General features: G+C 36.2%; 2 protein-coding genes and 1 pseudogene across 4 annotated transcripts; 1 reads left to right on the forward strand and 2 right to left on the reverse strand.

Moving 5' to 3' along the window:
- Positions 1–210: 210 nt before the first annotated feature.
- On the forward strand, positions 211–7,409 carry DGS1 (dgd1 suppressor 1). 2 transcript variants are annotated; one of them, XM_078295880.1, is made up of 14 exons: positions 211–614; positions 1,380–1,494; positions 1,869–2,072; positions 2,442–2,579; positions 2,778–2,897; positions 3,204–3,398; positions 3,819–3,916; positions 4,584–4,673; positions 4,777–4,849; positions 4,974–5,002; positions 5,360–5,483; positions 5,581–5,691; positions 6,275–6,375; positions 6,883–7,409. In XM_078295880.1, the coding sequence occupies exons 1-14, from the start codon at positions 346–348 to the stop codon at positions 7,001–7,003; spliced, it is 1,788 nt and encodes a 595-aa protein (XP_078152006.1). In that variant the 5' UTR covers positions 211–345; the 3' UTR covers positions 7,004–7,409. The 2 variants fall into 2 exon arrangements, with proteins under 2 accessions (XP_078152006.1, XP_078152005.1); XM_078295879.1 differs by having other exon boundaries at positions 212–614; positions 2,754–2,897.
- A 102-nt stretch (positions 7,410–7,511) lies between these two features.
- Positions 7,512–9,460, reverse strand: LOC144547183 (cytochrome P450 CYP94D108-like; annotated as a pseudogene). Its single transcript, XR_013509026.1, has 4 exons — positions 8,809–9,460; positions 8,286–8,585; positions 7,791–8,146; positions 7,512–7,711 (listed from the first exon to the last, which is right to left on the reverse strand). The product of XR_013509026.1 is annotated as a cytochrome P450 CYP94D108-like (transcript).
- Positions 9,461–22,689: 13,229 nt separating this feature from the next.
- Positions 22,690–25,114, reverse strand: LOC144547277 (cytochrome P450 CYP94D108-like). The gene is made up of 4 exons (XM_078295881.1): positions 24,415–25,114; positions 23,720–24,019; positions 23,225–23,580; positions 22,690–22,949 (listed from the first exon to the last, which is right to left on the reverse strand). The coding sequence occupies exons 1-4, from the start codon at positions 25,078–25,080 to the stop codon at positions 22,733–22,735; spliced, it is 1,539 nt and encodes a 512-aa protein (XP_078152007.1). The 5' UTR covers positions 25,081–25,114; the 3' UTR covers positions 22,690–22,732.
- Between the last annotated feature and the right edge of the window lie 2,562 nt (positions 25,115–27,676).

Here is a 27,676-nt window from a genome sequence, read left to right on the forward strand (position 1 = left end):
AAAAAAGAATCACAATTAATTCGCTAAATAAATTAATCTAATTCGATTTGAATCTTATTCAAACTCAAATTCAAATTCAAGCAGAGGTAAATTTTATTCAAACTCAAATTCAAGCTGAGGTAAATTTGATTTGGTGCATTCGTTTGCAGCCCTACAACAGGCTGACTCGGAAGTGAGAAAATTACGAAAAATGGTAAAACAAATAGAAAAAAAAAAAATGCCATTTATGTTTCCACTGCTCTTGCAGAGCAAGTCTGAAAACCACCGCCATTGTTTAAACAATTAAACGGGAGTTACGGGAGGTAGTCTGTACTCTGTAGTCACCATATAGTAGGAAACCCTCCAATGGAGGTGCCTCCACCACCGGACGGTGATCCGACGGCCGATATGAAGTCCACTGCCGATCGCAAACCCCTCGAGATCGTGCTCTCCTATCCGGGTCGGATTTGGAGAGCAGTGGCGGGGGCCATCCCGTCCCCGGACCCGAATCTCCTCTCCAAAATCCGAATCCCTAACGTCTCCAGTTTATCTGGCTTAAGCATTCTGCTCAGGTCTCAGCGTAGAAGACACGGCCTTCCTCTTCCACTTCACACCACGTCGGTGCATTCCATCAGGTGTGTCCTACCTCTCAGAAAGAGCGCGCCAGTGTTTATATTTTAGTTACCTTTCTTGAGGTGTATCAGTGTATGGGATCCTTTGGCGTGAATTGGAATTTAATAAGTTGAGCCTTATGGCCATGTAACATGTTTTGGTCTGAGAGACATTTTGTCAAACATATTATGTGCGCAAACTGGAATTAGCATTTTTCTGTCATAGACTCATAGTACTGGGGAAAAAGGGGAAAAAACACATGTTTATGCACTCTCTCTCTCTTTCTATCTATATATATACACACATGCACACAACACAACCTTTGGGTAAACCATGTTCGATTGGTGTAAAGAAGGTCAACTTCCTTCAGCAAAAAGCATTGAGGCCTGCTTACTATCAGCCGGGCTAACCTTGCCCTGGGCTTTCCCACAACTCCCAGCGCGCCACATTACTGCAGGGTCTCCTACCATATGTATGAACAGAGTTAACACTTAATTTAATGCTAAGCAGATCATATGTGGAGCAATGGGATTGGAGGACGAGCCAATAAAATTGCCTCCAGTGAGTGAAAATGATTATCCAAATAGATGCGTATATCACAAAAAGAAAAGAGGATTTTAAGAAGTCAAATTGCTGCTGCTGACTCTTTGTACGCATGTGATGTCAGAATCTAATTGTTCACATCACCACCATTATGATATTTTTGGACTGTAGTTGATCCTTATGCACGTTTGATCCATAAACACTAGTTCATCATGATGTTTAACTTGAGTGCTCCTGGTTTTCAGGGTTATGGGAGATGCGTCAAAATCACTGGTAATCTTTGAAGACATCATGGAGCATGTACTTTCACATCTTCACTCCATTCAGAAAAGCTTGTTATTTTGGCAATCTAGAGCAGAGGTACACATTCAATGAAATTCCAAAGAGTAATATGTTAACAAGATTAGAAGGTTCAAATTATTCATGCATTTAAACATAAAAGAACAGCACTATGATTGGGGAATGGAATTATAATGCAATTTCTGAATTTTCAGAGATGCCATAAAAGAATGAGGTGAAATTGCTTGGTTTAAACTGATTTGCTAATCTTTTTAGGCATAGAAGAATGACAAGAACCTATGAAGCTTCTTTTCCTGTAAAACAGGAAATACTTTCACTATTACGGAATTATAAATATTATCACACTGCCTTTGGCAATGTGCTCCGCAAAATTTTGTTTCTGCAGAATATCCAAATATTTCTTTATCAATTTCTGATGCTCTGACAATAAACAGGGAACAAGCTCTCAAAAGATATACTTTATGGTCTTTGAAAGAGGCCCAAGGGCCTTTGCCAAGGAAATGTACCAGTTTGTTATTTCTTTAGCAAGTCAAGGTTCTTCAATTCAGTACCTCTCAGACTCAGCTTCTGATATGGTTGCATCAAAGCTTGCAGCTCTGACAAGTCTCCAGCATATTTTCTCCACCTTTCTTGCAGAGGTTTGTAAAATTGTTATGTAGTATGTGTGTTTTTGTGCAATGTTTTCCCTTGTGGATTCAATAATTTAGTTTTTTTTTTTGCTAGTAATGATATCCGACTTTTGTATATACTTGAGTTGTTTTCCAGAACTATCTAGTAGTATTACCTAACAAGTCCACATATATGGTCCTTGTCAATTTTAATAGTATATGCTTTCCATAATACCTGTGTAAAATTCCTGTTTTTTACAATCATGTCAGTATTTTTTTGGTTCTGATATGAGTACTATTGGTATAATTTGGAAGTTCGAGAAGGTGTCTTTAACTAAAACTGTAGATGTTTGCATGGAAAGAAGTATAATTTTTTCATTCGTCTCTACATTATCAAAGGTTTATTTGGAGGTGAACCAATACAGAGGTGTTTTGACTGAAGGCTCAGAGAAATCTTTGTCCACTGCTTTGGTTCTTATAGACGGTCTATTTTCAAAGTTGGAGGCTTCCCTCTCACATGCAAATGAAATAAAGAAGGTTTGAATGTGACCAATTTATTTCAGGATGCTTTCTTTTGTATAACCGTATTCCATTTGCTATGTTGCTCTTGTCTGTATGTTACATGCAGCAAGTAGTGTACTTGTTTTTCTTTTCAGAAGATTGTTAGTAAAAGCAACATCTGGAGCTTTATATCCTTTTGCTTCTGTGTAGGATGATAATTCTGTTGCACTTCAGTTTCAGAAACTACCTCAGGTTGATATAGAGAGGCCTCAATGGACCGAAGCTGAGGCAAACACTGCTACCAATTTGATCTATCAAAATCTCCAAAGATTAAATTTGTACCTTGCTTCCCTAGTAAGTTAAGGGCTTACATTACTATCTTCTTAACAAATTTTTGCCAATTACATTATTAGACTAGTTCAAAACCTAAGCCTAAAATTGAACCTGGAATTTGGAACTCTGAACCATAAAAATCAAAACTCAAACACCTACAACTGTAAACTGTACTAATGGAAATCTAAACTACAATGAACCCAAAATGGCAAATGTATTGCACTTAATAGTTAATACCTAGTATAACAATTTATTAAGTTCCTTGTCTGTGGTCTCACTGACATTTGATTAGTTTTAATGAACCAACTATCCATTTTCTGCTTCTAGCTATCGACCTGTCAAAAACCAAAGAAACTGACCACTTACTGGGTGAGGTACACTGTAGGGGCTGTTGGCCTCTCAGCATGCTCGATTTGGCTGTTGAAGCACAGCCGATTAATGGGAAGTTCAGATATTGACAACTGGATCAAGGATGCGAAAGAATCCATGTGTGTGTTTTGGGAAGAGCACGTGGAGATGCCGGTAAGTGTGATTTCATTTGTTGTTCATAGGCCGTAATTTAACTGATGTAGAACATAGGGGCACAATAGTCATCTTGATTTTGGACTTGGTCTGCTTTTTTAGTGAAGTAGTATATAAGCAATAAATGTCTTAACAATATAAATTTACTTTGTATCTCTAGCCTGAACTTTTTCTTTTTTGTGTTTTGCTCTAGTCACACTCAGATTAGAGCTTAAGATGCATGATGTTATTTGTATCCAAATATAATCGTTTAACACAGAGTGCAAATTACTCGTTTGAATTTCAAGCATTTACAGATATGATTCAGTAACAGAGTGATTATCAATGGAAGATTTATAATTTCATAGTTTGGAAATAATTATTATCTCTTTTTTCGAAACTTTTTTTTTTTTTTTAGTGATAATTCTTTATTATTTTCAGCTCATTTCGATTAGAGATGAGCTTTTTGAGACATTCAAGACAAGACAAAAAGACAGCATAGATTTGGAAGTGCAATTGAACACAGATGCCCTCCATAGGTTTGTTAGGCTTTCCTTTTCCTCCCCCCCTCTGTGCCTCTCTCTCTCTTTCATAAAAAAATAGCGTAGCTAGTACCACCAATTTGGCTACCTAAAATGATGGGTGTACCTGAAAATCCCTTTCCTCAAATTAAAAAATAAGCGCATATCCCAACTATCAATAGAATGAAGGTTACTTAAACTTTAGTTCCATTGTAAATGAGGCATGTATACCCTTTCCCCACTTGTGTTTCAGTATGTACCTCTATGATATTTTTTTCTTTGGGAAACTATGTGACTATGTCCAATCTTTAGACTAAATCAATGGAAGTATATATTAATCAAATAGTGACAACCTTACCCTTATCCCTTTTGAGGTCTTCCATGAGTTGAAGTAAAGCTAAAACTGAACTTACATTTAACAAAATTGTAGTTCTTCATATTTTCTTATCTTTAATGAAGATATACAGGGAATATTTATAGGGCAATTTTGTGATGCTTGACTTGATGTTTGTTTCTGGGTTGACTTTTGGTTGCAAATAGACCAAAAATTCATGGATATTATCTGCAATTACTTGAGAGATGTCGAGGATTGTTTGCAACAAATACAGGAATCAAGATTTCATTGGTATGTTCAACATTAGTGTGTCAATTTTATAACCCCACTTCCATGCGTCCTTTCTTGTAGGATGCTAGTTGCCTTCTGTGAACAAACAAAAGGACAACAGCTTCCTCTGAATGTCACTGATCAGCAATTGATGGAAATTGTTATGGCAAGGCATAGTCTCTCTCTCTCTCTCTCTCTCCATGCCCACACCACAATATTGGAACGTGTGAATATGAACATGAATTCATTAAATACATGCAATGAATCTGTACAGATATGAAAAGGAGATGATGCATCCTGTGCAGAACCTTTTTAACGGAGAACTTGCTCGTGCAATGCTTATTCAGGTCCTGTTTTATTTCGTCTTTCTTTTCCTTTCTCTGTCATATCTGTCTACCTATATTCTTTTGTTTTTGGCCTGCATATATGAGCGAATTGAGTTATCCTCACCTTCTGTCATTGATGATGCAGATTCAAAGGCTCAAACTTGATCTTGAGACGTAAGTGAAGTACTCTTTCTTTTCTTTGATTGATGTTCAAACCTCAAATGTAAAAGAATAACCAAGTGGCAAAATGAAAATGAGTAATGAAAAAATGAGTGAAAAATAAATAATCTTCAGGTGAAGCCATTATAAATAGGTCTACCTGAACTACAGTGTGCAGTACCAAAACATGCTGTCATTCCATTGTATACCTGATGATTTGAGTTAAACAAACATTTAACTTAACCAAACTTTGTTCAAACTTTGTTCAGGTTTCATTAGCATTTTGTACGAACAATTGCATGAGAATTTGTTAACAAAGTGAGACATATTATTATGGTGCTAATACTCTTTAATTAAAATTCTTTGGAACAGAGCCATGCTTGAGTTGGACCAAATTTTGAAGGCTAATCAAATAAATTTTGCAACTCTGGCAGCGCTGCCAGCTTGCTTCATTGTTTTTCTTTTGATCGGGTTGATGCGGGCATGGCTACTCCATGTATGCAACTATTCACTTTGATTAAAACAAAAAATTATTTTGACAACCTTTTGTGATCCATTGAATTTGTTAATAAAATTAAGTCACATAATGCCAGGACAAAGGGGCAGAGGGAAGGGGGAGAATAGCAAGGTGCCAGAGGCGGCTCTTACTTGTTGAAGTGGAGAAACGCCTTATGGAGTTCCAAGCATGCATGGATCGTGGAATGGTATTTACTGGCTTGTATATAACCAGTTTTTGGTCTCCTTTTTTTTTTTTTTTTTTTTCTTTCTTTCTTGGCTTTTGATGCTTTATTTCATAATTGGTTGATTGAATCTCAGTTGTTTTTATATGACATTACTCGAGGATTAATTTGGTCAACTTAACATAGATGCATGGTTGGGGTTTCTAAACTCGGGGGGCTTGATTTTGTGGAAACTGAACTATGCTTGTCTGGTACCATACCAGTTGATTTAGGTATGGTACTAAAAATGTAGCTGAACATTACAACAATGTAACATTGTTCTTGCCAGCAATAGTTTTTTTGGTAATTTCAATAGCTGTAACGCAAAGGTATGGTCTTCTTCCCCCTAGCAACAAAGGCATCCTTTTCACATATATGCCTTAATGCACAAGTACTCTCGTACATTTAACACTACAAAATTAGGTTTCCAACCTAGTTCAGCCAACAGAACTCCACTATTCATAAACTGAAGAAGAACAGCAATTGGAAAAAGGAAACACATGGAAATGTGGCATTTTGCTATGTATAAGATAGTTCAATAACTCCCATTTTTTAATGATATTTGTAGGATGAAGAGGCGAGATGTAGGTTTGGGTTGATGTTGTACAGCCTAGATCGTCTTTATAAAGCTGTTGAGTGGCATGCAAAAGAAACTGGAGAGTGGATAAGGTTAATTATATCTAATTTTATTTTATTTTGTTAATTTAGAGTCCCGGTGGAATCTTACCTAATGCACTTTAAATTACTATTAAATAAAAGTATTGCTTTATATCAAAAGACAACTTGTAAGAATATAAATAGAGATCAATTTTTCTAAAGCCAACAAATCTCAGCTAGAAGTTAAGAATCTCTATTTAGACTTACTTTTTAATTCAACCTGTATGATGGAGTTCATCTCTTTGAATTGTTGGTCAATTCATAAAACTTCAACTGAACTCCTAAAGGACCAGAAAAGACAAATATAAAAAGCAAAACTTAATTGAAACTGAGATGCTTTGAGTAACTAACTGTTAGCACATCATAACTAACTGAAATTTTTTCAAATTCTGTCACTGCAATCCTTTGCTGTATTGTTTTGATACAACATGTTTAGTGGGCTATAGTGATTTGGTTACCTTTGAAGTTCTTTGTATTCAGTTTGAAGATTTTAACTCAAATTTTATTTTTACATTATAGTTTGAAGAAAGATATAGTTGATATAGCCAAGCCTGATATGGGGACAGTACAGAAGCTTGCTGTTGTTTCGCGTGTTGAAAGGATGTATGATTGCCTGCTGCCTTCCTCAAATAGACTATAGTTTGTTTTGTTGCTTTTTTTGTTTGTTGGAAGATGCATTGCAACATAGAATTGTTATGTTTTGAATAAATGAGAACTAAATTTTTTTTTGTAAACCTTATGAATGACTGTGACACATTATCAGATGTGACGATGTATGGAGATTTTTCTTGTGATAACAAGCTAGAAAATTTATTGAACAGAACAGTATGTTGATTACTGTTTTAATTTTGATCTTCATTTCGGTATGAGAGCTACCTTAAATTTGTTTCCTTCACAATAATTCTCTTAATTGTTTAGTTTGGGACAAGTTTTGTAGTTAAATACCAAACTACTGTTAGTTACATTGTATAACAACAACAATCTTAATAAGATTGTCCCAGATCTGTTTAATCTAATTATCTAATTATAAAATATATTCCACAAAATAACTCTAAATATTTTAAAAATTGTTAGACAAAACTAACGCTGCCCAAAATCGTTAAGCTTATTTCAATTATAATAAAACCATTCAAAATTTTGAACATATACTAATCTTCTCTCTTTCTGAGTTGAACAGGTAAACCACCCTTCATCCTGAGAGTTAGAGAGAATATGCTCAGGAATTCCCTCCTTCCCTAAAGCCCTTATCTGAAACCTTTCAAGCACACATGCTGCAATTGACTTCATCTGTATATACGCCATTTCCTTCCCCAGGCACATCCTCGGCCCAGCATGGAAAACTGGATACCTACAAATGCCCCAGATTTAGTCCATTTTCAATTCAGACTAACGATACAAGTTATTTGCAGCTAACTCAAATATAGTACCTGAATGGACTCTCAGGTTTAAAAACCCCATTTTCATCAAGCCACCTTTCTGGCTTGAACTCCATGCAGTCCTTGCCCCAAATGTCCTCCGACCTACCCATGGCGTATGCACTATAAATAACAAACCATCCTTTACCGACAAAAGTTTCATCTGGCATCACATCATCCTCTTTACATGATACTGTGTCCAAAGGCACCGGTGGATAGAGCCTCATTGACTCTGTGATGGCCGCATGTAGGTAGTTCATGTCTCTCAGGTCGTCAAAACTGAATGTCTCGGATGTGATTCCGTTTGAGGTGTGCACAAATTTGATCTCTTCTATAATTTTCCTTTCTATGGCTGGTGTTGTTGCTACCTTTAAATCATGTACACAATGAGAAAAACATTTTAGTAACATCAATTAATCCACTAATGTACTGGCCTTTATATTAATGTACATTCCAAGTGCTACCACTAGAAAAACTGTCCGTCTAAAAAGAGTAATAAGAAAGTACCAGCCAAAAGAACCATGTAAGTGCCGTAGAAGTAGTCTCGCGTCCGGCAAGGAGAAAGCTGGTTACAACATCTCGTAGCACGACCTCGTTATGATCCTTATTGGATGCGAAACGAGAAAGCATATCTTCTCTACCATCCAATTCCATTCCCTTCAGCATACGTTAACGAATGATGTTCATCATGTACCCCTGGACAATGGATAATGCTTTTTTCAGACGATTCTCTGTGCCAATGTTGAGGAACTTTTTGATCCTCCATACATCTTCAAATGGTTCTAAGAAACGGGCTACTGAGAGGTCCTGTATGAAATTTATAGGTGTTAGTCCAAGATGAATTCAACTATCAAAGAGCTTCATCTTGGTATCACTGTATCAGTATATAACTGATTCAAAATTCTAGTATTGGCATTGATGTCATTAGAAACATCAAGTTACCAATGCACTTTATTGTTGCCGATCCAATTCTAATTCCTTAACAATGTTTCTCAATTTGACTCGCAGTATGGCATCTACCTATACATACCTGTGCATCAGAAAAAGCAGCCATAAACTCCTTTGATGAGCTTGTACCACAGAACCCTTCTTCTGTGAGGCACGCTGGGTCCTCCCCAATGACCACCCTACAAATGTTGTCAAATGCAAATCTTGCAACTCGACCTTAATCCCTTTCTCTGCAGCCCGGTTCAGAATCGGCAGAAGACGGTTTGAAATCTCGAAATGAACTGTCTCAACCACAAAGTTGCACAACAACTTTTTATTGAACTCGAAGCTGGCAGTCTTTCGCTGCCACTTCCAGTCCTCGCTATCTGAATTGAAGATGCCATGACTGAGAAAATCATCCATCCTCGAGATCGTTCTGTCACCTTTTGGGTAATTACTCGAGTTTAGCTTGAGCATGTGCTTAACATTTTCCGGATTAGCAGTCAAGATGCCACTGGTCGTCCCAATGCTGGAGAATCCCATGGTACGGGTTGGGCTTCGTAACATGATCTCGGTCATCCAATCGAGGAATCGGTGGCTATTTCGGATGAAGTGCGGGAGGTGGCCGATAACCGGGTAGGATTTGAGGCCATAGATAGTGGGTTTCTTGGTGGATCGCTGATTTTTGGAGTAATAGTAGAGTAGAAACGACAAGAGACTAGGAAGAGTGATTGGAGTGTGATTGAGAAGTCCATATTTCTTTTCTAGTTTGAAGTCTGAACTACTCTCTCCTTGACCGAAAAATGATGAATCTTTTGGGGTATGTGTAACTAAATTTGGTTCTGGTCAAATTCACACGACATTTTGGAATGTAGGTCCTTTGCATGTTTGTCCCTGTCAACTCGAAATAAGAATCAATTAGTCCTCCAACTTACTCCAAACTTTGGGTTAGTAATTCCATATAAGATACACAAGTACATTAATTGGAGGTGATTAAACTATCTAATAAGTGAGATAAATTTAATATAGAAGTCGCAGCAATATATATAATAGAGTCACAGCAAATAGCACAGTTCAACCAACTCAGAGACAGCCATGTGAAGATTAGTTAGCCAAGTTGTTAAGAAATTAGTTAGTAATAGAGTGGTGGTTAGAACTATGATTAAATAGTCTAAATATATAGGTTGAACTGTTATCTATATATAGGTGACTCATGTACTGTAACAAAGGTTAGTCAAGAATTAATACAAAATCTTGATTTCACAAATTTATCTCTTCTCTGCTAAAGCTTTTATGGTATCAGAGCCTTACTCTAATGGAGTCCGAGCCTATCTCTTCTCCAATTATCCCTCCCTCCCGACAATCTCTTCTATAGCGACCCTAAGCGCTAATCTTCCCTCTTCTGATCACCTTGTGTTCTTACCATTCCGATCTTTACAAAGCTTACTCGAGGGAATTTCTTGGCATGAAAGTGTAAAATTGCCGAAATTTTTATCATAATCCAAAAAATAATAAACCAAATAATCATGATTTTATGAAAAATTATAAAATTGACACGGCCGCATCAGACCCCTATTCTGGAGGCCGTATCTAGGCGTAATGGACCCATAATAGAGGTCGCTTCTAGGGGCAGCGGTTCCCCAGGCCGCATCTAGGGGCAGCGGTCCCCCCAAGCCATATATAAGGGGTCGCTGTTCTACTTTTTCTCATTTGTTCAAGCTTCAATCGAATCCCTTCGAATTCAGGTAAATTTGATTCTTTTTTTCTATTTTCAATTTTTAGTTTAGAGTAGTAAGTAGGAGTAGGATTAGGATTTAGGATTTAGGATTAGAGTTTAGGATTTAGGATTTAGATTTGTAATCAAAATTGTAACCAGTTTAATTTAATTATAGAAATACCAAATTATAATTAGTTATTGACCATAATAAATACCGAATTGTATTTGGATTTAATTTATCAAAATTAATTATTTTTACCAGTTAAATTAAATTAGACCAATACCAACCCGTAGTTGTTATTGTACTTAAATTAATCAATATGTTGTTAGAAGTTACATTAAATTAGACCAATACCAAATTTTAATTAGTATTTTACCAAATTAACACTGATCATGTTTAGACCAATAACCAAATTATAATTAGGTTAATTTTACGAAATTTAATTGTAAATCATAATAAGACCAAAATATAAAATATAGCATGGCATCTACGAGAGAATTATAGGGATGTATTTTCTTCCAGTAGAGGTGCAGCCCCCTATACCCACTCCGTATGAGATGTCACAGTACGCCGATACGGCATTGACATTTGTGGTACCCGGTATCTGGCACCGCACTGATCGGGTATCCGACTTTCTCTGGTACCCAAACGAGGAGCACTGTATTTTAGAGGCTACCACTGGGGTAAGTTTTATATTATTAATAAAATTATAATTTTATTTCTAATTTTATTTATATGAATATTTGAATGATTTGACATTTTTTTAATTTAGGGAATAGATGTAGTCACGGTACGCCACAACAAGATGTGGCTCAAGTATCAGCCCGCCTATACAAGGACATTGCGTATGTGGGTTAAATGAGAGGAACACTATTTATCAGCACAAGATTAATATGTGGGTTAAATGATGATCATGTTCTGCGGATCATGTGATAAGAAGTTACCAATATAACCACATAAATACTTGATGGAGATCAGGGGATTGGACATGACCCAAAAATAAAACATAATATGGATTGTGTTAATGTCATTAATGTTTAATTTGTGTCTTGAATTCTTTAGCATGAGATGATTGTTTTTCCTACATGAGATTTATGTGTCTGTAGGTGTTGTCCAACGCCGACCGTAACTGACAGCTATACAGATAATATTTCAATATTGTTTTATCCTAAAATGTGATGCTCAAATAACCGGACTTCATACAACTCGAATGTTGCAAGACATGTCTAAAATGTCACCTATCGTACAAAAAAAAATGATTCAGTACAATGCATCAAAAGAAAAATATCGAAGAGAAAAAAAAAATATAAAGTATAAAAAAGAAATATGCGAGACTGATGGTTACGTGTGAAAACTAAGCCGCCTCTTGATCCACCTTGACTTACCATTGCCATTATTATTCTAAAATATATAATAAATAAAAAAATAAAAAAATAAAAAAAATATACAGAGAGAAATAAGTCGCTACTGGACGATACATTGCAAATCCAGATTCGTTACTGGAACAAAGTCTTTTTCTTTTTTGATGTGATAATCCGATATTTTTTTTATGTATATATATAATGGGCTTGGGATAAATTCTATTTTAATATAGATCACAAGCCTTTCATGTATTATGGGCCATCTTATAATTGGATTTGTTCCAATTTCGTAGTCATTAGACCACATCGTTTATAATGTTGATAAAATTATGAGAATCCGCATTGTAACGGTGCACATTTATAAGTGGTAAAAGCTGTCTAAATTACTCATTTGAGTTGAATGGCTTTAAATTATGATCGTCACCATTGTAATGATAATAAATAATAATATACATACGGCACCGTTACCAATTTTATTAATCGCAATCACTCCTTGAGCGGTATATCATGCCCAAATCATTCTTGACTTAAATATGCTGACAATCTTTCGTCATAAATTATACAAATACGAATGGGCTCACTAAAATTTATTGTGTGTTCCAATCTAGCCACATGTGCTAATGTGATAAGCATGATGCCCAATAAAAAAATTAGCAATGAAATTGAGATTGATAAAATTAAAAGACACCACCTTGTTATAACGGTGCATATTTATGTCCACATGTGCCAATAAGCCAATATGATAAATACAAATTTAAGTTAGCATATGATGCTCTCATAAAATTGGGATCAATAATTAAAATAAGACCACACTGCTTTACCGGTGCAAAGGATATATATATTAATTTACATTGTAGCGGTGTAATGTTTTAATTGGTTCCAACTACGTTGAATCCACACCATCAAAGAAACTCAAGCTTGACGTTCACTGTTATGATGATGATAATATAGAGTAAAGCTAGCGTGTGACATGCTCACCAAGAAAGTTTGGTGAGCATAACTCCAAAAGTATATCGGATCGACGTCAAATGTCAAATCCAAACCGTTGAAATCCATGTACTTCATGAGTGATGCATATACATGCAAAATTTTGAAAGTTTCGAGTTTATTTGCTACACGGTCAAGTGGTCAAAGAAATAATAAAAATTGAATATATAAAATAACTTATAATAAAATGTTCATTTCTTTGACCACTTGACAGTGTAGCAAATAAACTCAAAACTTTCAAAATTTTGCATATATATGCATCACTCATGAAGTACATGGATTTCAACGGTTTGGATTTGACATTTGACGTCGATCCGATATACTTTTGGAGTTATGCTCACCAAACTTTCTTGGTGAGCATGTCATACGCTAGCTTTACTCATATTATAATATCTGGGAATTAAAAAATTGCAAGATTGGCTCATTTAATTTGAAGATGGCAAGGTTGGCCGGTTTAATTTGAGCATTATTTTTGGCAGCAATAATACCCTCATGCTCTATAAAAGACAACTCAGAAATTCAAGAAAAAAAAAAAGATAGAAGGAGAGTACACAGGAAAATACACATACCCATACACAGGGAGACCCGGATATAAGCATCCAAATTATACTCAAATTGAGACAGAGAAACAGAGGAGGGAGGAGAATACACACGGAGAGACGGGGAGATAAGAGTCCAAATTATACTCAAATTTAGACAGAGAAACAGAGGAGTCGGAATTATACACGAATTAAGAATAGTGAGATATTTGAGAGAAAAAGAAGAAGAAAATATATGCTGCCTTCGTTGAAAAGAAAGAAAGGTAAAAAAAAAAGATGTTGCATTATCCATGATTAGTTATCTGGTTTGCTTGAACCTTTTATCCCTCCCTTTTGTCTCGGACTAAAAAAAAAATAGAGTTTCAAATTATCAAAGTCACAATACTTTCGAAATAAAACACTCGCTACTTTCGGACTCGAAGCACTCGGTGCGCGTAGGGTGCCGGTTGGGCAAAACCACACAAACACTCGCTACTTCCGGACTCGAAGCACTCGGTGCGCATAGAGTGCCGGTTGGGCAAAATTACACAAACACTCGCTACCATCGGACTCGAAGCACTTGGTACGCGTAGGGTGCCGATGGGGTAATTCAATGGGCTTGAAGCACTCGGTGCGTGTAGGGCGCCAATAATAAAAAAAAAGGATCCGAAGCACTCGGTGCGTATAGGATGTCATAATCATTCTAATGACGAGTGCGAATGAGGCAGAAATGCTGTCAAAATTCCCTCTTAATTAGATATGAAAAATTATATTCGATTAAATCAAATTGAATCGAAATGCTGTCGAAATTTCAAAAAAGAAAAGAAACATGCAGCTTGTATGTAAGTAATAAAATAATAAGGAGCAATAACATACAAGTCAATAAAATGTAATCCATAAAAGAAATGGAAAACATAAAATGATAGCTAGGCAATGCTCTGACTCTTTGAGCATATCATAACCACGCTGTTATCATGAATATCAATTAATTGAGGTTACTTTGAGGAAATAAAAATGTGATCAGACATATCAACTAAATGTAAATGGCATATCCCGCTGACTGTCATTTTGGTTGAAAAATAAAATGGTAAAAAAAGAAGAAGAAGATTTTAATGAAGACACCAACTTCATTCATTCGTACAAATATCATTTGATGGCACGGTTCTGATCAAGGCTTTTGTAGTATCGTACTGTACCGAGACATAAAACTTAATGCGAATGAGCCCACTCTTTCTCAAACCCAAACCAAATGAGTTCATCCACACCTACAATATACACAAGACGAGTCCATATCAAAGACCTCAAGCCCAAAATCAAACCCGAAGACTACTCCAACTCAACCCAAACCCATATAAAATACGAAACTCTAACCATACTAAAAAACCCATATACATGCAACCAAATAAACCAAACATACCCAAATAAACAAAATAAATTAAATGAGTAAAACAAACTCGAAGCGAGCCGAAACCAACCAAATTAATAAACCCAAATCCAAAGGCTCTCATGCCAACCTAAATTCAAAGGCTTTCATGCCACCCAAAGTCAAAGACTACCATGCATGCTGTTCAAATCCAAAGGCTTCCACGCCACTCCAAAACCAAAGGCTATCATGCCAACTCAAAATAAAAGGCTTCCACGCCATCCAAGTCAAAGGTTTCCACGCCATCTAAACCAAAGGCTTTCACGCCGACCAAATCCAAAGGCTTCCATGCCATCCAAATCCAAAGGCTTCCACGCCAATCCAAGTCAAAGGCTTCCACGCCAACCCAAAACCAAAGGCTTTCACGCCTATCCAAAATCAAAGGCTTCCACGCCACCCAAATACAAAGGCTTCCACGCCATCCAAATACAAAGGCTTCCATGCCACTCCAAATAAAGGCTTCCACGCCACCAAATCCAAAGGCTCTCACGCCAACCCAAATAAAGGCTTCCACGCCACCCGAATAAAAGCTTCCACGCCAACTCAAGTAAAGGCTTCCACGCCATCCAAACCAAAGGCTTCCATGCCACCCAAAACAAAGGCTTCCACGCCTACCCAAATAAAAGGCTTCCACGCCAACCCAAATAAAGGCTTCCACGCCATCCAAGTCAAAGGCTTCCACGCCATCTAAACCAAAGGCTTCCACGCCACCCAAGCAAAGGCTTCCACGCCAACCCAAATAAAGGTTTCCACGCCATCCAAATACAAAGGCTTCCACGCCACCCCAACAATACATAAATTCAGCTAAAGCCCTTGCATGTAACAGGCACCCTAAGGGAAGAAAAACCCTATAGATGCCACTGGCGTATGATACGCCCTGGTCTAAACCCTCTGCGCCAGCCCGACCCGTAGGCTGTCGAAGTGTTCCAGACACCCACTCAAGTAGTCCGGTGTCACCCATGACATATATGTTCAGCTAAAGCCCTTGCATGAAACAGGCACCCCAAACAAAAGCCCTAGAAAATCCTAGGCACCCTCAAATCAGCTAAAGCCCTTGCATGAAACAGGCACCCCAAGCAAAAGCCCTAGAAAATCCTAGACGAACCCCAAATCAAATAAAAGTTTAGAAAATCTTAGCATACACCATTAGTATGCTCCTCGAGGGTTGAATCAGTACTACCCCTCTGATTCAGTATCACCCTCTTTTCTTAATTATACTTTCGATACCCTACCCTAATCATATCATTTCGTCTAGCCCCTTAATCGGAGGTTCCTGGGTACTACCCAGGGTAATTAACAGTAGGGGCTTGCGCCTGCCAGAAGGAAAAGAATCCCCACAATCAAATAATAAGCTTCCTCCCCTTTACCTACTCAAGGGAGGGAGTGTATCTGCATAGACGTTCGCGTCGGTCTACACCAAATTAACAGGCCGACAAAAATGCCTCAACAAATATATGTCCCTCATATTTTATATATGAGTGATGATATATGTGGGCCCCTTGATGGAGTAATAAAGTATGCATGCAATTATGATCAAGTAGTTGATCATTATTTACTAATTACTTGGAATCAAGAAAAGAATAAATTTGCAAAGATGACACTCTCCTGTCTTGAATTTATTCATAATATCATGTGACACGTGAATTGACACAAGCAATTAAATATTGCTTTAGGATCGTGATATTGATTGGTTCATATCATCTTTATCAGTTGAGTAATTATAATGCATATTGCTAGATGCCTCTTATAATTTATAGAATTAAAATTGAGTTTTGATTTTATTGTCAACACGATATAGATCCTACGAGGTCACATCCAAGAGAGAAAACAAATCAAATAAAAGTGCCATGAAGATGACCACCTTGATCTTAAAATATATTTATTACATGTTGGACATGATATATAAATTTATTTTCCAACAAGAATTGAGCAAAGAAAATTAATTGTAATAATTGTCGGGTGAATCGAAAATTGACATAAATAGCAAAAACAAATTTGCAAACTGAGAAAGGGCCCAAGCCCATTTGAATTTATGGTTTTAACATTAAATAGAAGAGTCCATTTGATGTAGTCTTGGGAATAAAGTTAGAAGAGAAAATCATCTAATGGAGATATCCATTGGATGACAAAAGTAACTTTATGATGTTGCTTTATGCTCATGCTTCATCCTAGCCATTCATTATAGTTAAGATGATTAAAGCAAACCCTAGGAAGGTATTATAAATACTACATTTTTCTCTTCATAAACCCTAACTTTTTCACTCACATCTTTCACTCTCTCTTTTGCTCTCTTGTCGGCTACAAAAGAACAAGAGGAGATTTGAGAGATGCAACCATTTTCATCCACCATTTTTGCTCATGTGTTGAGTACAATACTTCTACACTAAATTAATAGTTAATTGAAGGGTAGAAACTAAGATTAAGGTTGATCCTTGGTTTAGTATCTCTAGCAAGAGAAAAACAAGGGTTTCGTTTAATCTTGGGTGGATACTTGTGGAGGCTTTCTTGTTTGGAGACAACAACCCTACATCTCAAGTCCCCACTTCTTGGTTTAGAGACCAAGATTTGAGGTATAAAGTTTAAACAAGTTAATTTGCTAAATAAAGTTCATAATTAGTCAAATAAGTAGATCTATGTAGGTTTTTTTCGAGTTAAATTTTTGAAATTTGCTCTTGCATGAAACCAATAGTTCATTCACCATGAATGGTTCGGATCAACCGTTAGAATTTTAAAAACTCAAATATTGAGTCGTTGCACTGAGGCCCTCTATGCTACGCGTAGCATATTAGCATTTTCCTATATATATATGAGGAGGGTTCAAATGTCTCTATTTTATGTGTCTCCATCATGCCTCCATTTTTAAAAACTTTAATAACTCAAAATTTAAAACTTAAAAGTTAAAATAAAACTGTTGGATATGATCTATATCATTTTATTTAGGGTAATTATAATTTCCCCCACCTATCCATCCCCAATTTCACCCCCCAACTAACTAACTTTCTATTTTAACTATAACTACCATTTCTAACAACCTTTATTTCTTTCCGCTTCCTCCCTTTCTCTTCCACCTTCATTTTTCTTTTTCACCTCCATCTTCTTCTCCCACCTCCCTCTCCCACCTTTGCCTCTGCCTCCCTCTCCCACCTCCGCCTCCCACCTCCCTCTCCCACCTCTGTCTCCCACACCTCCGCCTCCCACCTCCCTCTCCTACCTCCGCCTCCCACACCTCACCTCACCTCTGCCTCTACCTCCCTCTCCCTCTCCCACCTCCGCATCCCACCTCCGCCTTTGCCTCCATTTTTCCATCGATAAGCTCCCTCCCTCTTCCACCTCGAAATGGTAAATACAATAAGCTCCCTGATGTAGATTATTACAATACAAGTAATAAATCCTAGTTGATACTCAATTCGGTTGCAAGTGTACAACCTTGTCAAGTAGTACTTAGGGATCGTCTCCACAGGGACAAGTTGGAATATTAACTCTAATCTAACAATTTAATTTAGTAAAAGAAAGTAAAAATGTTTTGTGTTTGTTCAAGTGGTTTGGTTTCGATTAAAATGAATTAAACTAAAGTCTTTAAAGCAAAATTAGATTTTTAACAAGAATGAGAAATTAGGGTTTCTTAGGGTTCCTCTCCACTAATGTCATGACTAATTGGTTTATAGATTTTGTTCTTATATTTATGAAGGCACAGTTGGATGTTGTAGGTACAAAGTGATATCTTTATATTAATACCATCTTTCAATTAGAATAAACGTCACCTCTCGGTACTTGGCTACTCTAATCTAAAGTCATTAAGTTCATACTGTCCCAATTGATATAGAAAACTATCTTTCACCTCTCGGTACTTGGCACAGCTTTCTAAACTATTAGGTAAAGCCCGTATAAGACAAGCATCACCTCTCGGTACTTAGCCTATCAAATACCCTATTCCTTATGGTCTGGACCTAATATTCAATTTCTCAATTGTAAATACCAAATCCTAGGGTTTCATGCAATTTCGATTAAGTCCTCACAATCAATTAAAATAAAGAATAGATCATAACAAAGAACAAGAATATATAAAATAAAACCAACTAAATCATAACAAAAGTTTGAAGTACAACCCTAATCAACCCCAGAAAAACCCTTAGCCAGTCATGGCTAAGATACAAATCAAATCAAAAGAATAAAAGAGTTCCAAAGGAAAGAAAATAATAAAACTGATTGATCAATGATCTCTTATTCCTCCTTCTCTCTTCCTTGCTTTTCCTTGCTTTTCCTTGTTTAAAACCAGAAATTATGCCTAAAAAAACGTACTCAATCTGTTCTACAGGTCCCTATTTATACCCAACTCAAAAACCTAGAAATAACCAACCAAAAATAGCAAATTCGGGCTCTGAACCGACCTAATTGCGGGCCGCAATACATTCATTGCAGGCCGCAGTGCATGGAGGAAGTTAACAGACTGCGCAGAAAAAAAACTGAAGAGTCATTGCGGTCCGCAATAAAGGTCCTTGCGGGCCGCAATGGATCTCTTCCGGTCCGCAATGAATGGTGGCAGAAGCTTCAATCTTCGTGCTAACTCACCCATTTTGCTTTGTTAAGCTCCAAACACTTGATTACCTGTAGGACAAACATAACTAGGGCAGTAACTTGAACTTTTGGACATTTCTAACCTAATTAAACCTAATTTAATCAAAACTTGGCTTAATTTACATAACAAACCCTAGGTTTCAATAGATACAACTTCAGCTTATCACTCCCTCCCCCTTACACTTCTGCCTCAATTTTTTTCGTCTATGCATGCTGCTCCCGCTCTAGCGAACGTTCTGCCGGAGATCATCCATCACTCCATCCCAATCAAGCACGCCTCTGCCGAGAATGAATATTTCAACGTGTATGAATGAATACTAGAGCACACCTCTACTGGGTCAAATCCATCACTATCGACCGTATCAAAATAATTTTGTATATGTGGATACAATTAATCCCTTTCATGTCTATGTTCCCCTTCCTCATGAAGTAGTGAGTTTTGCAAAGAACAAAACTTTATTAATGGTGAATTAGGCCACCGCGTACTAAGTAAATGACATAAAAACAATTTTTTTTAAAAAAAATAGAGGTATATGAATGAATACTTGATGTCTTAGATATGAATACTTTAATGTGTATGAATGAATACTTGATATCTTAGGTATGAATACTTGATGTCTTAGATATGAATACTTTAACGTGTATGAATGAATACTTGCGTGACAAGATATTAATACTTGTGTAATGGACAACTCAAAAGTATGTCATCATGGATCTCATTTGAAAGATAAAATTGTGTAGAAAACGTTCGTAGTTTTAGATTTGCAAAATTCCTCATAGATCGTCAGAAATATTGGTTAGATTGAACGGAGAAAAAAAACCCACTTCTAAAAATGTGTAAAAGATGGATGAGTGATGTGTCCAGTTTTTATATTTGCACTGCATGACTACGAAGAATACTTTCTCGATAATGGATGAATACTTGTGCAACGGACAACTCGAAAGTATGTCATCATGGATCTCATTTGAAAGATAAAATTGCGTAGAAAATGTTCGTGGTTTTAGATTTACAAAATTTCTCATAGATCGTCAGAAATATTGGTTAGATTGAACAGAGAAAAAAAAACCCACCTCTAAAAATATGTAAAATATGGATGAGTGATGTATCCAGTTTTTATATTTGCACTTGCACGACGATGATAAATACTTTCTCGATAAGAGATGAATACTTGTGCAACAGACAACTAGAAAGTATGTCATCATGGATCTCATTTGAAAGATAAAATTATATATAAAACATTCGTGATTTTAGATTTGCAAAATTCCTCACCGATCATCAGAAATATTGATTAGATTGAACGGAGAAAAAAAAATCACCTCCAAAAACGTGTCCAGATTTTTTTTTTTTAATACTTGATATATTAGTTATGAATAATTGATGTGTTATATATGAATACTTGATGCATTATATATGAATACTTGCACGCGCTAGTTGTAAAATATTTCAAATATTAGATGGTCCCTAAATAGTAAGTGGTCCACCTAGGTAATTAGTAGTTATTAAAGTAGTTAATAACTGGGGGATGAAATGAGAGATTGTTACGGAGGATAGCTAGGTGCTCCCTTTTATTTATGCACGTGTAAAAAATTATGATATTTCAACTTTGTTTTGGTTGTCATCAAGAGCTTGTAAAAATGTACTAATGTGGATAATTTATAGATGTTGATTTTTCAAATGATTGATTCACTTAAAAACAAAAAGGAAATATGATATGTTTTATATGAGCGTATAGAGAAAATAATATAGATCACATCGAACGATTTTATTTTGATGTTTATGATTTGAATTTTGATTTATTAACGTTTGTAAAAATAGAGACATGATAGAGACACAAAAAATGAAGACATTTGAACCCTCCTCTTTCTCTATATATGAAAATTTTCTATTTTTTTTTTTTTTGAAAATACTGACAGTGGCTGTCAGTGTTTACAAGTATCAAAGTAAATAATCAAAACAAACATACACATCATGCATCTAAACAAAAAAAAAAAAAAAAAAAAAACGCAAGAAACTTGGAGATGCAAATCGTAGCTAGCAATATTGCAACCACAACTTTGCCTCTGAAGCGTGTACTCTTCCAACACCTTTAGTGGGATTTGTAGGCCTTCGAAAATCTTTTTATTTCGTTGTTTCCAGATCGACCAGCAGATTGAAACAAAGTAGACAGCCCACTGTTTTTAATTTCCCCATTCCTGCTCTGCCCGCCTTGTAGGATGAGCTAGTCCATGTACCATGCACTGTTTCCTCCACGTACATGAGGCGTACCCCAAGAATTGAGGCCATCCTATCCCACAAACTCACTGCCTTTGGATAACAGAAAAACAGATGTAGAACTGATTCGACTGATGTGCCCGAGGGAGTAACATTGAAACCTTTTTTGGCCATCATTTCATGAGTGAGTAATCTGTTTTTGAGGAGGAGATAAACAAAAATATGCACACTCGGTGGAATCTTGTAACTCCATGTATTGGCGAAAGGCCATCCTATCTTCCCTCCACCAACCATCATCGCATAAGCTGATTTGGCCGAGTATAGACCACTATCTTCCCATCTCCACAGCACTTGATGTCCACTGTTTTCAAACTGAGTAGACATATTAAAGAGTGGAAAAATTGAGAGCAAATAACCCCAAAAAATCTCGCTGCAAATAGAGAAGCAAAATATGTTGATAACTGATGGAGCAGTGTGCAGTAAACCTTTAGGAACTCTGTTTTATGGGTCGTCAACTTGAAAGTTTGATTATCTAAATTCTCTAAGAAAACATTAATTTATGGAAATTTTTATCACTTCTTCTGTAATCTACTAGAGTGGAGCTAAATCACTAGATTCCTTTCTTTTCTTTTTTTGAGAAAAGAGTGGCAACAGCCAAATAATGCTATCATATCAGAGGCGTAATCAAGGATCAACAAATAGACTACGCGGCAGTATGAGGGAAGCACATAAAATGTGGCTAGTGTTTTTAGTATGATAAAAAATAAACATGGCTAACTCTGCATTTTTTATAAATGCTCCCTAAATATGACATTCTGCAAAAACAAATATTGCAAGAAATATCTGCTATATTTTCTATTGTTCATCATTCATGAAATAGGCACTGGAAGCGAATGGTCTTTGGTGACGACATATCTTTCTTTTCTTCTATTTTCAGCTTATTTCAATTAGAGATGAGCTTTTTGACTATCGTAAGATAACTAAGACACAGATATATGACAGAACCGGGTTCTATGTTATAAAACCTACCTCATCTATATCTCCAATATTTCTTTTGTTTTTAATATGACTTACTAAAATTTTTTTTTAAAAGACATGTACCATAACATCACAACTTTTTTTGTTTGTTTTTTTTATATTCCACAATAACTATATGAACATTTTAAAAATTTGTAAAACAAAATATTCGATGCACAAGTACATGAGATCATATTTCAATTATACTAGAATCATTCAAAATTTGGACATCCACCAGTCTTCTCTTTTGTTAAGCTGAACAGGTAAACCACCCTTCATCTTGAGAGTTAGAGAGGGTATATATTCAGGTATACCCTCCTTTAAAGCCCTTATCTGATACCTCTCAAGCATGCACGCCACAATTGATTTCATCTGTATGTAGGCCATTTCCTTCCCCAAGCACATCCTTGGCCCAGCATGGAAAATTGGATACCTACAATGAATTGAATGCCCCGGCCAGATTTAGTCCATTTTCAATTCAGACTAACAATATGATTATATATTAGTTAGCAAGGTTGTATTAATTGTTCAGTTTCATATATATTAACTATAACTTTTGACCATACCACTTGGGCCATAAAATACTTGTTAGTTTTTATTTAGTTGGGTTCTAACTTCTAAGCTTATTTTAATTGTAGTATCCTTTCAAAAGCAGAACTTTTGCTTATAGTTTAATACAAGTTATTTGCAGCTAACTCAATATAGTACCTGAATGGACTCTCAGGTTTAAAAACCCCATTTTCATCAAGCCACCTTTCTGGCTTGAACTCCAAGCAGTCCTTGCCCCAAATGTCCTCCAACCTACCCATGGCGTATGCACTATAAGTAACAAACCATCCTTTACCGACAAAAGTTCCATCTGGCATCACATCATCCTCTTTACATGATACTGTGTCCAAAGGCAACGGTGGATAGAGCCTCATTGACTCTGTGATGGCCGCATGTAGGTAGTTCATGTCTCTCACGTCGTCAAAACTGAATGTCTCGGATGTGATTCCGTTTGAGGTGCGCACAGATTTTATCTCGTCTATAATTTTCCTTTCTATGTCTGGCGTTGTTCCTACCTTTAAATCATGTACACAATGAGAAAAACATTTTAGTAACATCAATTAATCCACTAATGTACTGGCCTTTATATTAATGTACATTCCAAGTGCTACCACTAGAAAAACTGTCCGTCTAAAAAGAGTAATAAGAAAGTACCAGCCAAAAGAACCATGTAAGAGACGTAGAAGTAGTCTCGCGTCCGGCAAGGAGAAAGCTGGTTACAACATCTCGTAGCACGACCTCATTATGATCCTTATTGGATGCGAAACGAGAAAGCATATCTTCTCTACCATCCAATTCCATTCCCTTCAGCATACGTGAACGAATGATGTTCATTATGTACCCCTGGACAATGGATATTGCTTTTTTCAGACGGCTCTCGGTGCCAATGTTGAGGAACTTTTTGATCCTCCATGCATCTTCAAATGGTTCCAAGAAACGGCCTGATGAGAGCTCCTGTATGAAACTTGTAGGTGTTAGTCCAATTGAGGAAATCAACAATCCAAGGGCTTCATATTGGTATCAGTATATAAATGATTCAACATTCTAGGTACAATTACATATATAATTGTTGTGTTTCATATATGTATTTGTATGTGTTTCCTTGTAGGATTTGGCTTTTATCAATTTATGTAACTAGAAACATCAAGAATAGCTATTGTTTGTCTTATTAGAATAATCAAATCTCAAAATTCTTAAGAATAATCTATTCTAATAAGACAAAAAATTTGAATTTACTATTCTAGCTATTCTAATTCAACAAAACACTGAATAGGCTATTCCAGATAGCCTATTCTAACAGCGTTTCTAAATTTGACTTGTTATTTATATAACTATATATAGTTATATACCTGTGCATCAGAAAAAGCAGCCATAAACTCCTTTGATGAGCTGGTACCACTGAACCCTTCTTCTGTGAGGCACGCTGGGTCCTCCCCAGTGATCACCCTACAAATGTTGTCAAATCCAAATCTCTCAAGTACATCTTGCAACTCGACCTTAACCCCTTTCTCTGCAGCCTGGTTCAAAATTGGCAAAAGACGGTTTAAAATCTCGAAATGAACCACCTCTACCACAAAGTTGCGCAACGACTTCTTATTGAACTCGAAGCTGGCAGCCTTTCGCTGCCACTTCCAGTCTTCGTCATCTGAGTTGAAGATGCCATGACCAAGAAAATCCACCATCGTCGATATTGTTCTCTCACCTTTTGGGTAGTTGCTTGAGTTTAGCTTGAGCATGTGCTCAACATTTGCTGGATTAGCAGTCAAGATGCCATTGGTTGAACCGATGCTGGAGAACCCCATGGTATGAGTTGGGCTTTGTAAAAGGATCTCTGTCATCCAATCGAGGAATCGGTGGCTGTTTTGGATGAAGTGTGGGAGGTGGCCGATAACTGGGTAGGATTTGAGGCCATGGATGGTTGGTTTCTTGGTGGAACGCTGATTTTTGAAGTAAAGGTAGAGGAAAAACGAGAAGAGAAAACCGAGGAGTGATTGGAGTATAATTGAGAGGTTCATATTTATTTTCTACTATTTTCTTGCTTTGCTGAGAAATAATGACTGATGAGTCTTTTGGCCTTTTGGCCTTTTGGGGGATATATATACTTCCAAATCTGGCTGTTGTCAATTTCATACGACCCTTTGGAATGTAGGTCTTTTGCATGTTTGTCCTCATTTTGTCTGAAATTAGCATCATTTCGTCCTGGAACTAATAGCTCCAAAATCTGATATTGCTTTGACCTCATTACGATTTTTAATTTTGTGTAATAAATTTGTAATAATAGAACAATGTATTCTTTGTTAATTTTTTTGTTTTCAATGAAAATGATATATATTTTTTATTTATTTATAACAGGATCATGGCCTCGTGTTGCTTCACTTTTATTATTTGGTTCATTTAATTTTAGTTATGAGTTGTGTAGACAAGAAAGCAAAGCAATGGCAAGTAAGATATAATGGGGAAGTAATCACATTGGAAATTTGTTTTAATAACCAATTAAGATTGGAGGGGTACTTTCATAAAAAAAAATTCAAACGATTATTATCTGAAAGTGGGAATAAAAATAATGATGGTGATGTCAGGTCCTTGTTTCCTAAGCGAAAGGATTCTTGCCCAAGAAAAAATTCTGACTTGTCAAGAGGCTGCAACATTTTTTAAGAAATTCTGGTGGTATCCCCTTATTAGCCGACATTTTTTTTTTACCCCATTAAAAAATTATTTTAATAATAATAACCAAAGTTTATCAAAAGTTTTAAAAATACCCCACCCGTGAAAATTTTCCACGGGCTGGAATTGAAATTCCCATTTTTTTGTATTGAAATATTAGAAATGTTGGATATATTTCTTTGAAAATAGATGGAATACAATATAATTTGATTTATTAGAAAGACTGTAACAAATAACTCGGATCAATATTTTTCAGGTCGGATTTTTCGCGGCTGTAAGAAAAATTAATATATTTTTTTATGTGTTATTGGAAAAAAATAAAAATGCTTAGATTCTGAGTTATTGATCTCGGTTCAAAAGTCACTTCTATGTAATATAGAAAATATTGTGATCCATTTAGGACATTTAATTTATGGAAAGTTATATCTATTTTTGAAAAAAAACAAAAACTTTAAGTTATTTAATAATTATTATTCAAAAAGAATTCTCAAAATAGATACAACTTTTTATAAATTAAATGTCCTAGAAGGATCACAATATTTTCTAGATTACATAGAAGTGACTTTTGAACCGGGATCAATAACTCAGAATCTAAGCATTTTTATTTTTTTCCAATAACACATAAAAAAATATATTAATTTTTCTTACAGCCGCGAAAAATCCGACCTGAAAAATATTGATCCGAGTTATTTGTTACAGTCTTTCTAATAAATCAAATTATATTGTATTCCATCTATTTTCAAAGAAATATATCCAACATTTCTAATATTTCAATACAAAAAAAATGGGAATTTCAATTCCAGCCTGTGGAAAATTTCCACGGGTGGGGTATTTTTTAAACTTTTGCTAAACTTTGGTTATTATTATTAAAATAATTTTTTAATGGAGTAAAAATAAAAATGTCGGCCTTATTAGCGTCAACCTTAGATTTAACAGTGTTTTAATAGAGTTTAATTAATAGTTCTTCGAAATGTTAAATATTATCAAACTTTTTAGATGAGATTATTCAGCGTTTGGAATATTATTTAATACTATATGCATTATTAGAATCTTTAATAGGTTATATTTAAGAGTAATTATAATTTTTTCCATCTATCCATCCTCTATTTCTTCTTCCAACTAACTAATTTTATATTTTAACTATAATTACAATTTCTAACAACCTTTATTTCTTTCCTCTTTCTCCCTTCATGTTCCACCTCCGCCTCCACCTCCTCCCTCTCCCACCTCCGCCTCTCTCACCTCCACCTCTCCCATCTCCGCCACTCACCTCTGCCTCTCTCACCTCCATCTCTCCCACCTCCGCCTCTACCACCCTCTTGCACCTCCACATTCTACCTCCGCCTCCGCCTCCATTTTTCCACCATCTCCCACCTTAAAATAGTAAATACGATAAGCTCCCTCCCTCTTACACCTTCGTCTCCATTTTTTCCGTCTATGCATGTTGCTCTAGCTCCAACGGACGTTCTGCTGGAGATCATCCGTCACTCCATCTCAATCAAAAACGCCTCTGCTGGGAATGAATACTTCAACGTGCATGAATGAATACTTCAACGTGTATGAATGAATACTAGAGCACGCCTCTACCGGTAGAGTGGAAAAAACATGCCGTGCCGTGTTGTGACCTGTGCTGTGCTGTACCGTGACCAAAATGTCAAGGGAAGGTCACGGCACGTGAATGATCATGGCACGCGAGTCAGATCCATCACGTGCGGTGTCCAAACGTAACTTGTCACGTTTCTCACGTTTAACTATTTTTTCATAATTTAAGTTAGTTTCTGCAAGATTCACCATTTGATTAAGACCTAACGGTCCTAATTACATGTGACTCGCGTGATTACGTGCCATGCTGTGTCGTGATCGAATCTTTCGCGTGCCGTGACCAAAATGTCAAGGGGTGGTCACGGCACGCGACACGCAGGTCACAACACGGAACAGTAACACGTG

This window comes from Carex rostrata, chromosome 31 (genome assembly GCF_964058835.1).
Source record: "Carex rostrata chromosome 31, lpCarRost1.2, whole genome shotgun sequence".
NCBI lineage: Eukaryota > Viridiplantae > Streptophyta > Magnoliopsida > Poales > Cyperaceae > Carex > Carex rostrata.

Bases quoted from the DNA above. Each gene is read 5' to 3' on its own strand.
- DGS1 (XM_078295879.1), top strand. From the start codon at position 346: ATGGAGGTGCCTCCACCACCGGACGGTGATCCGACGGCCGATATGAAG. The intron at 2,580-2,753 runs GTTTGAATGTGA...GCTTCTGTGTAG, and splicing joins ATGCAAATGAAATAAAGAAG to GATGATAATTCTGTTGCACT. The intron at 3,917-4,583 runs GTTTGTTAGGCT...CCTTTCTTGTAG, and splicing joins AACACAGATGCCCTCCATAG to GATGCTAGTTGCCTTCTGTG.
- LOC144547277 (XM_078295881.1), bottom strand. From the start codon at position 25,080: ATGAACCTCTCAATTATACTCCAATCACTCCTCGGTTTTCTCTTCTCG. The intron at 24,020-24,414 runs GTATATAACTAT...AGTTTCATACAG, and splicing joins CTGCTTTTTCTGATGCACAG to GAGCTCTCATCAGGCCGTTT. The intron at 22,950-23,224 runs GTACTATATTGA...AATTCATTGTAG, and splicing joins AAACCTGAGAGTCCATTCAG to GTATCCAATTTTCCATGCTG.